Genomic DNA, 9,952 nt, shown 5'->3' with positions numbered 1-9,952 from the left:
AGCGGGAGTGTGTGTGTGTGTGTGTGTGTTTGTGTGTGTGTGTGTGTGGATGGGGGAGGGGGCATAATAATGATGATCACACTAATTGGAAAGCCATTTAGGAAAATAAAAAACGTTTCAAAACCAGAACGCTCTTTACTTCCTGAGTGCTGAGAGAGATCTGGTTGAAAGTAACGACAATTATTATGAAAGTGTGTTGAAAGTGCAATTATTAAAATAGGTGAAAGCGTGACTTTTTTTATACTTTTTATATATTTTCAGAAAGTACACTTCTCAAATAGTACTTAAAATATAAAAAGATGTGGTCTATTTCAAATCTGTATTCATCAAATGTGCTTTAAATATTTTTTTCAATGCTAATTTGGAGCATACATTTTAAAATATGCAAAACATATATTTGAAAATATTGTATTTGAGTAATTGCACAGACCTTTTACTTAAAGTATATCATTTTTTAATGTATATTTTTGAGTATACCACAGTATACTTTTGATATATTTTAAAATGTATAAAACATGTTTTAAATATTCAAAAGTAGATTTATTTTGGGCCACGTGGGCACAATGAGAATAAAGAAACACATACACACGTGAATAAACCATATTAAATGTGATATGCAGTGTTGCTTTTCCAGGACTTCCTGTTCCCCCGCAGCCTTCTGCCGGGCTCGGGCTCGTGGCGCGCGCCCCCGCGGCCCCCCCGCCCGCTGCACCCCTCGCCCCCCGCGGGCGCCGGCCGGCCGCCCCTCCCCCCTGTGAGACATCTATCATTCCACAGTCCACTCACGACGTGTCCGGACACGGTGGAGACCCACGCGGCCCTCGTCAGCCCGGCCGCGGGGCGAGCGCTGCCCTCTGCTGGCGGCCTGCAGCACCTGCAGCCGCCCGACGCCGGACTGAAGCCAACCAGGTAGCCGCAGATGAGCTGCACCTGCGGTCCAGGTGCATGGAGGCAAACTGACGTCATATTAAGAGAGCGCAAATGAGCTCGAATGCAAAAAAAGAAGCTTTTTACCGAAACTTTAGTCCAATGAGATGTAGAGACACGACGGTGACGTACTGTCAAAAAGAAAATCCACTCGAGAGAGAGAGAGAGAGAGAGAGAGAGAGAGAGAGAGAGAGAGAGAGAGAGAGCGAGAGAGAGAGAGAGCGAGCAGGCAACAGACACACAACTGTTTGATTTGTGCGCTTGTTGGAGCTCATTTGCGCTCTCTATTTTTGACATTAATTTGCCTCCATACATGACTCTGAGTACACCGTGATAGCTTTTCTTTATCTTTGCATGGTCGACTGAGTCATCAGAGGACCGCTTATCCACTCTCAGCTCAGCTGCTGAGGTGAGAGTGACCTCTGACCTCTTCACTAGGCTTTTAATGCCAACGTACATTACCGAGCGCCGACGAAATGACATTATCTTTCACAGGCAACATGCAGGAGCTCCGCTTCGGACCAGGCCGCAAACCAGCAGCCCTCCACGGCGCTCTGCAGGGACACAGCACCGGAGGTCCAGCGCTAGCTGTAGCATCCATGCGCTATCGGTGCAAATGATGACAAACTTTAATTAGATGAAAGGGAGGTCTAATGTTCTCTCTCCCTCCACAGCGGGTGCTGCAGCTGCTTCCATGTGGTGAAGCCGTACCAGGCGGGACACTACATCATCCACCCGGAGTTTGTGTCTGAAGGCCTTCGTTAGGACCATTACGGCCCCGGCTGCGGGAGAAGGGGACCAGGGGCCCCGCACGGCTCCTCCAGGACGTCATTAACTTCACTGTTGTTTAATTCTCCACTAATTAACCCAGCGAGACAAGGTGTAAGAATGAATAATGCAACTGTGGGCCGCACCTCCGCCCGTCATTATCTCCCTACATACGGCCGCGGCCGCTTTTACAATTTAGTACTAAATCAGCAGCAAAGATCTCCCCATCGGGGCCTCGTGGCGATCAAATGGAACGAGGCACCGCGGCCCTAATGTGTAACGGTCTGTGGCATTAACATTTTATCCCGCTATTAGAAAGATAATTTCATACATTTGATATAGGAGTTCTTTATTGCGTGATTAGACGGTAAAAACAGGAATAGTGCTTTACACGGGGGGATTAAATATTTATTACGGTCATTATTATAGGTCATTTATAGTGATGACAAAATATAGCACAGATATATCCCCACAGAAATAGCAACGTGTGTGTTTTTTTCTTTGTAACTTTTGCTAATTGCACTTCTTTAAAGTGTGTTGTTGCGCACTGTGCAGCTCTAGAAAACCACCGTCCTGTAAAACTCATCATCTCTGCAGAGAGAGTCAATAAAGCGTCCCGCCCCTCCGCCGCTGGACTACATTTCCCATGATGCGCTGGGCGTGGACAACAACATGCATGTCTTGGGTCTCTTTCTGTGAACTGCGGCAAACAAAGTTGCGCCTTTGGAGCCGAGAGGCTGCTGCTGCTGACCGGTAGGCTCAAACTCTTCTTCCTCCACAGCCGGGACCGTGAACGCGGACCGGCGCGCGTGACCGAGACTATAATGCAACTTTACTGACGCGGATCTCTGCTTATTTATTCATTTATTTATTTATTTATGTCCGTTAACTCCGTGGCTCGACAGCCTGCGGGCTGCTCCAACGTGCGCGAGTATCAGCAGAGACTCGGGATTGTTTTTCTGTAGCTCATAAACTTGTTTGTGTGCGTTTTTGTGTATTAAACACATAAATGTGCACAATAGGCAGTGAGTCTCGCGCAGACACACACACACACACACACTCAAAGTGGAGGTCGTTGCTCTGTAAACGTGTACTCAGCACTATGGGCCTGTAACTCATATCCAGCGTTGCCTTATCAGTGCGCTGTGACATGCCACACACACTCACACACACACACAATCACTCTCACACACACACACACACACACACACACACACACACACACACACACGCCCTACCCGCGTGCCTTGACGTGTGGAGAGTCTCTCAGACTTCTGTTCCGGCTGCATCAGCGCTTCTGTGTTTGTTTCCTCCACGTCGGAGTGGATATGAATCGGCTGAAGAGGCAGATATGAATCCACCGATCGCACCGTAAACACGCAAAATGTGCGCCAGTCTGGACATTTTCACACCGAGAAAAACCCGTTTGAGTTCCCAGGAGCCTCTTCGCGCGGGAGCAACACCGAGGCAGCGACTGGTTATGATGGTCCTTCATCATGTGGTCTTTATGAGATGTTCAGTAGGTCACTGTAGGAGCCCACTGCTGCTTTTTTGATTGTGTTTTATGCACAAAAAGAGAAGAAAAAACAGATAAAAAAGCACTTTCAGGCTCCAGCTTCCTCTGTAATTGTTTGCTGTAGAGCTGCGATGATTAATTAGTTTATTAGTGTTTATAAATATGTATTTATGTAGAAATGTGCATGTAGCTGCAACCTTTTCATGTCTGCCAGTAAAATACATTCCTACTTGATTTGATGCGTGTTGTATAAATAAACTTTATTATTATTATCAAACACACAAGTTTTCAGATTAAACATGAGACTAATAGTCAACAATTAAGAATTACAACTATGAAATAAGATTTTTCCATGGAGAGCCACCTCGCTCTCGTGAGACACAAATCTACCCAGCATGCATTGCGCTCCGATCACCGGCCAGAACTAAATATGAACTAAACTAAATATGTTTGAGTTTTGGTTAGTCAATAAAAAAAAATCAATAAAACATATATATTGTTGGTTGTAACCCTGATTTTCTTGTTTTAATAAATAAATAATCTGTTGGTTGATTAATAGAATTTAAAAAGCTGAATATATGACCCAGTTTTTATATAATATTATAGACAAAACAAATAATTGAGAAAGTTATCATCATGATGATTAATAAGGAGACTTTTTATCTCACAATAATGACTTTTTATCTCATAATTATGACTTTTTATCTCACAATAATGACTTTTTATCTCATAATTATGACTTTTTATCTCACAATAATGACTTTTTTTTTAAATCTCATTATGACTTTTTATCCATAATTATGACTTTATCTATAATTATGACTTGTTATCTCATAATTATGACTTTTTATCTCATAATGATGACTTTTAAAAAAATCTTATAATCATTACGTATTCAGAGACAAAACAAATAATTCAGAAAGTTAACATCATGATGAATAATAATTAAAACAGTCGTTAGTTGTAGCCTGATGTGATGAATTTCATGAATCATATATTGTAAAATGTTGAGTTATTCCATCTGTTGCTGCACTTTTCTATAAAAAAAGAAATGCTGGGGGAAAAACCCGTAAACAAATAAATCAGTAAATCTTCCTGCGGTCGATCTGCACGTTACCAACAGTTCGTCCTCTGGTAAATAATGACGGCTCGTGTTATCACTCCTGTTGTTGGAGGGATCCATACTCAGGGTGGTTGAACACAGGATTAGTCAATTAGATTGCTAATTAATAGGAAGCATTTTTTATTATCGACCCTCGCTGCCAGCGCCCGACCGCACAGGGTCAATGCCGTCAGGACTAGTCAGCAAACGGGACGCGCAGAGAGCGCCGAGCGCCTTAATTTAATCTATTCTGATTAGCTGGATCCACAATAACTACCGTCAGCTCGTTGATTACCCACACGGCGTCCGCCGGGAGTCTGCTGGGAGTTCAAAATGCACAACCGACGTCCAAATGTTTGTTCTTTTGGCTCGAAGGAACCCGGTTCCTTCCAGTGGTGTTGCTCTGGCGTGATGGAGCGCAGGGTTTAGTATTCCTCGCTGTCCTTCCCGGCGTTGGCGTAGCTTTAAGGCCCAAATCCCCTTTTTCCTGCTCCTCTACGTCCTCCCATACAAATGAGTCTTTCTTTCAGTTGAACTCGTATGTTAGAATCAGTGCGGGGAACGAGCACTTCATCCTCTTACGGGGTAATTGGCAGTAGATTTGTTTTGTTAAATCTCAGACACATCTTTAAAGTTTACATCCTGACGGTGTAATGCCTCCGAGTGCGGCGGAGTCACACGGAGCAGCGATGCAGAGCATGGAGCTGGAAATGTAACCAGGCTTTACTCCGACTCTCCTCCTCCTCCTCCTCCTCCTCCTCCTCCTCCTCCTCCTCCTCCTCCTCCTCCTCCTCCTCCTTCCTCTTCTCCTCCATGTCTCTGGTAGTTCACAGGTTTTAAAGTTGTTTTTAAACAGAACATGTTAGCAACATGAGGTGAACGTTCTGTACACGAACGAGACTTTTTATTTCATAATAATGACTTTTTAATCTCATAATTTCAACTTTTTATCTCATTATTATGACTTTTTATCTCGTATTTTTGACTTTTTATCTTACAATAATAACTTTTTTATCTCCTAATTTTGACTTGTTATCTCCTAATTTGGACTTTATATCTCATAATAATATTTTTTTTATGTTATGACTTTTTATCTCATAATTTGGACTTTTTATCTCATAATAATGACTTTTTATCTCATAATTTTGTCTTTCTATCTTGTAATTATGACTTTATCTCTTAATAATAACTTTTTTCATCATTATGACTTTATCTCATAATAATGACTTTTTATCTCATAATAATGACTTTTTATCCCATAATTTAGACTTTTTATCTCATAATAATGACTTTTTATCCCATAATTTAGACTTTTTATCTCATAATAATGACTTTTTATCCCATAATTTAGACTTTTTATCTCATAATAATGACTTTTTATCCCATAATTTAGACTTTTTATCTCATAATAATGACTTTTCATCCCATAATTTAGACTTTTTATCTCATAATAATGACTTTTTATCCCATAATTTAGACTTTTTATCTCATAATAATGCCTTTTTATCCCATAATTTAGACTTTTTATCTCATAATAATGCCTTTTTATCCCATAATTTAGACTTTTTATCTCATAATAATGACTTTTTATCTCATAATCGTGACTTTTTATCTCATAATATTTTTTTTAATCTCATAATAATGACTTTTTATCTCATAATGATAACTTTTTTTATCATTATGACTTTTTAATCTCATAATACTGACTTTTTATCTCATAATTACGACTTTAAAAAAAAAAAAAATGCCGGTAATGGTCTTCCATAGTACACACACCGCTCGCACAGGAAACCTCTCTGTTCCTTTATGAACCTCTTTGTGAACCCATCTGAGATAAGAAGAGCAAACACTGCGTGAAGACCTTGACACTGACTCAAACCTGTTTCTCTCTCCTGAAGGCCGAGTGCAACACTCGTCCCTGGAAAACCTTCCTCTGATCTTTGGCAGCTCTCAGATCCGCTCTAGTCATGTACCAAGTCGTTCCCGGAGGAGCTGGAGGCACCGACACGGATGTCATCCCCAAGCAGAAGCACAGCAAGGACACGCGACCCCTGGTCGGCGCCGGCGTCATCGGCTTGGTGCTGGTGATCGCGGCGGTGACCGCGTGGTGTTATTACATCGCCTCTCTGCGCAAGGCCGAGCTGCTGAAGACTGAGCTCCTGGATCTGAACAAAGACGGCTACATTATCCGCAACCAGGGAGGGTCCATTGTTTTCAGGATGGACTTCAGGTGAGCATTTCTTCGTGGAATGTGTGTGCCGAGAGATATTTTGCTTACAAATGTATTTCCCTGTAAATCCGGGCAGGTCGGGCACGCTGGATCTGGATTCCTGCTCCAAGGAAGGGGAGCTCCTGAGCTGCGGCCGCACCACCGACAGGAAGCTCAACTTCTTCATCGAGACCGTGCGGCCCAAAGACACGGTGCAATGCTACCGCGTGCGCTGGGAGGAGCTGGCGCCCGACATTCCCGTGGAGCACGCCATGACGTACACGTTCGCCCACTGGTACGGCGGCGCGGTGTCGGCCATCCAACACTGGCCGGTTTCCATCCACGGCCAGCAGGCGCCCAAGCCCTTCGTCACCAGCGACATCTACGCCAACCGCAACGAGTTTGGCGGGATCCTGGAGAGCTACTGGCTATCGTCCAACGCCACGGCCATCAAGATCAATAATTCGGTGCCGTTCCACCTGGGCTGGAACGACACGGAGAAGACCATGTCTTTCCAGGCGCGCTACAACGACAGCCCCTTCAAGCCCAACCCGGGAGAGGCGCCGTGCGCGGAGCTGAGCTACCGGGTGTGCGTGGGCTTGGACGTGACGTCCATACACAAGTACATGGTCCGCCGGTACTTCAACAAGCCCAACAAAGTGCCGGCCAAGGCCATGTTCCGCCACCCCATCTGGTCGACGTGGGCGCTCCACAAGACCGACATCGACCAGGAGAAAGTGCTGGCGTACGCCGCCGACATTCGCAAGCACAAGTTCAACTGCAGCCACCTGGAGGTGGACGACCGCTACACCAGGCGCTACGGGGAGTTCGAGTTCGACCGGGACAAGTTCCCCAACGCCTCGTCCATGTTCCAGAGCCTGAAGGCCGACGGCTTCCTGGTGTCGCTGTGGATCCACCCTTTCGTGAACTACGACTCGGAGAACTTCCACGCGTGCGTGGAGCGCGAGCTGTTCGTCCGGGAGCCGACGGGCCGCCTGCCGGCCATGGTGCAGTGGTGGAACGGCATCGGCGGCATTCTGGACTTCACCAACCCGGAGGCCCGCGACTGGTTCTCCTCGCGGCTCCGCTCGCTGCGCTCCAGGTACGGCGTGTCGTCTTTCAAGTTCGACGCCGGGGAGACCAGCTACCTGCCGTGGAAGTTCAGCACCAGGACGCCCATCAAGGACCCGAGCTTCTTCACCCGACGCTACACGGAGATGGCGATCCCCTACAACGACAGGGCGGAGCTGCGCAGCGGCTACCAGTCCCAGAACATATCCTGCTTCTTCCGACCGATCGACCGAGACTCCGTCTGGGGCTACGAGCTGGGCCTCAAGTCGCTCATCCCCACCGTGCTCACCATCAGCATCCTGGGCTACCAGTTCATTCTGCCCGACATGATCGGGGGGAACGCGTACCTGAACCGCACGGACGGGAAAGGCGCGCTGCCCGACCGGGAGCTCTACATCCGCTGGCTGGAGCTGTCGGCCTTCATGCCGTCCATGCAGTTCTCCATCCCGCCGTGGGCCTACGACAACGAGGTGGTGGAAATCGCCCGGAAGTACACGGCGCTCCACGAGAGCATCGTGGCGCCGCGGGTCCTGGAGCTGGCCGGCGAGGTGCTGGACACCGGGGACCCCATCATACGGCCGCTGTGGTGGATCGCCACCGGCGACGAGACGGCCTACAAGATCGACTCCCAGTTCCTGATCGGGGACGACCTCATGGTGGCCCCGGTTTTGGAGCCCGGGAAGCAGGAGCGGGACATCTACCTGCCGGCCGGCCACTGGAGGAGCTACAAGGGGGAGAGGTTTGACATCAAGGAGCCGCTGCATCTCACCGACTATCCGGTGGACCTGGATGAAATTGCGTACTTTGTTTGGGTGTAGCAGGACGGGGACGCACCGCCGAACAGATGGATGAATGAACCTCCGCTGCAATTTGCTTGTAAAACAAGCGTAACACATTTAGCTTTTTTTCTTTTTTTTTTAAATTGACTTTTTTTTAAAATATTTTTTTTTAAATACATTTTTAGATTTTTTTTCAAATACATTTAAAAAAATATTTTTTTTAATAATTGTTTTGAAATTTATTTAGAATTTTTTTTTTTTTTTTTGAAACGTTTTTAGAATTTTCTTTTAAAAATCTTTTTATTTTTTAAATTTTTTTTAAAGGGTTCTTCATCCAGGAAAGCCTCATGGAGGTTAAACATCTCAATGAGGCAATTGTGCTTTCATGCTTCTAAGAAACAGTTCTTGGACAAATCTTTAAAAAAAATATAACTACATAACATCACAAATGTGAAAGAAATGTCTTTCATTGCAAAAAGTGGATGGATCATCTTTATATGAATATATCTATATTGTTTGTGGTTTAATGGACGTGTAGATGGTTTCAGTGCGCGGGGTTTTTAAAGAGAGACTGTGCAACTTCTGCTAACTGATGAATGTAATGTCGCACAATAATGTCAGTTAAACTGCATTTTGTGTGTTTAAAGTTGAACCCATGAGCTTCTGGTGCTTCCAGACTGACAGTATGAACAGTCTCCCTTTAACGCCACGTGGATGAAACATCTGTCAAAAAGGGAATATGCAAACTGTGAATTAAGTGCGTTCAAGACTGCAGGTCCGTTCTGCAGGTGAAGTTCACATGAAAGCTTCTCTATTAACGTCCAATGGACGGAGATGTCCCACTTCCCTCTGACACTAATGACTCCTCTCCTCCTCTGCTGCCAGACGCTTCTCAGGAAGTCTGGTTTTATGCTTCACTTGAAGTTTAATCGTTACAAACTGCATGTGATCTCACCGCTGGAACGCAGTGTCATGTAACAACTCGTAGTCCAGGAAAAGATGCCTTTTATTAGGCACTAAATATTTGATGCTCCTCCTCAGGTAACAGCGTTTTCTGGTGTGTTTTAAAGAGTCTTTGTTGAGTCTTTGCTGAGTCCAAATCCAGCAAAACAGCTGCAGTGTGTAACGCATGGACACAATAACGGTCCGGTTACTTTACAGCTGCTCGGTATGCAGAATGGAAGTCTATGGGTGCAATGAATTTAGCTTTTAATGATCAAATTAAATGCGACAATGTATTTTGTCAGCTCGTGTTTTGTTGACAGGAATACTTTGTGACGTCTAAGTGCCTCGTGTTCATATTTACTGCCACGTACTCCACGTCATTTGTTGCTAAGCTATATATTGAATATTTTACGTTGATTGTATTGCACATTTATTAGGTGATATGTTGTGTTAATTTAACCCTTAATGGGGCGAGGTAACCCTTCATGTGCGGTTGCATGGCGCCACTAAATATCATTTAATATTCTGCTCGCGTGTAAAACACAACGCCCTCAGCGCATCGGGTGATTTCTGCAGACAAACAGAGGAAACTGGTATTGATTGTCTCCTCGATAAGTGACTTATTTCAAAATGAA

The 9,952-nt window shown here is 45.0% G+C and overlaps 1 protein-coding gene across 2 annotated transcripts; it reads left to right on the top strand.

Moving 5' to 3' along the window:
* The first annotated feature begins 2,380 nt into the window (after positions 1 to 2,380).
* Positions 2,381 to 8,489, top strand: myorg (myogenesis regulating glycosidase). 2 transcript variants are annotated; one of them, XM_068594794.1, is made up of 3 exons: positions 2,381 to 2,448; positions 6,212 to 6,543; positions 6,620 to 8,489. In XM_068594794.1, exons 2-3 carry the CDS (start codon positions 6,281 to 6,283, stop codon positions 8,409 to 8,411), a joined length of 2,055 nt encoding a protein of 684 aa, XP_068450895.1. In that variant the 5' UTR covers positions 2,381 to 2,448; positions 6,212 to 6,280; the 3' UTR covers positions 8,412 to 8,489. The 2 variants fall into 2 exon arrangements, with proteins under 2 accessions (XP_068450895.1, XP_068450896.1); XM_068594795.1 differs by lacking the exon at positions 2,381 to 2,448 and having other exon boundaries at positions 6,143 to 6,543.
* The last annotated feature ends 1,463 nt before the right edge of the window (positions 8,490 to 9,952 follow it).

Source organism: Clinocottus analis, unplaced genomic scaffold (genome assembly GCF_023055335.1).
Source record: "Clinocottus analis isolate CAN_PGR_092001 unplaced genomic scaffold, fCliAna1.0.p SCAF_3, whole genome shotgun sequence".
Classification (NCBI taxonomy): domain Eukaryota; kingdom Metazoa; phylum Chordata; class Actinopteri; order Perciformes; family Cottidae; genus Clinocottus; species Clinocottus analis.
The sequence above is the reverse complement of the archived record's forward strand: the minus strand, read 5'-3'. Positions and strand labels throughout refer to the sequence as shown.

Bases quoted from the DNA above. Each gene is read 5' to 3' on its own strand.
- myorg (XM_068594794.1), top strand. From the start codon at position 6,281: ATGTACCAAGTCGTTCCCGGAGGAGCTGGAGGCACCGACACGGATGTC. The intron at 6,544-6,619 runs GTGAGCATTTCT...AAATCCGGGCAG, and splicing joins GTTTTCAGGATGGACTTCAG to GTCGGGCACGCTGGATCTGG.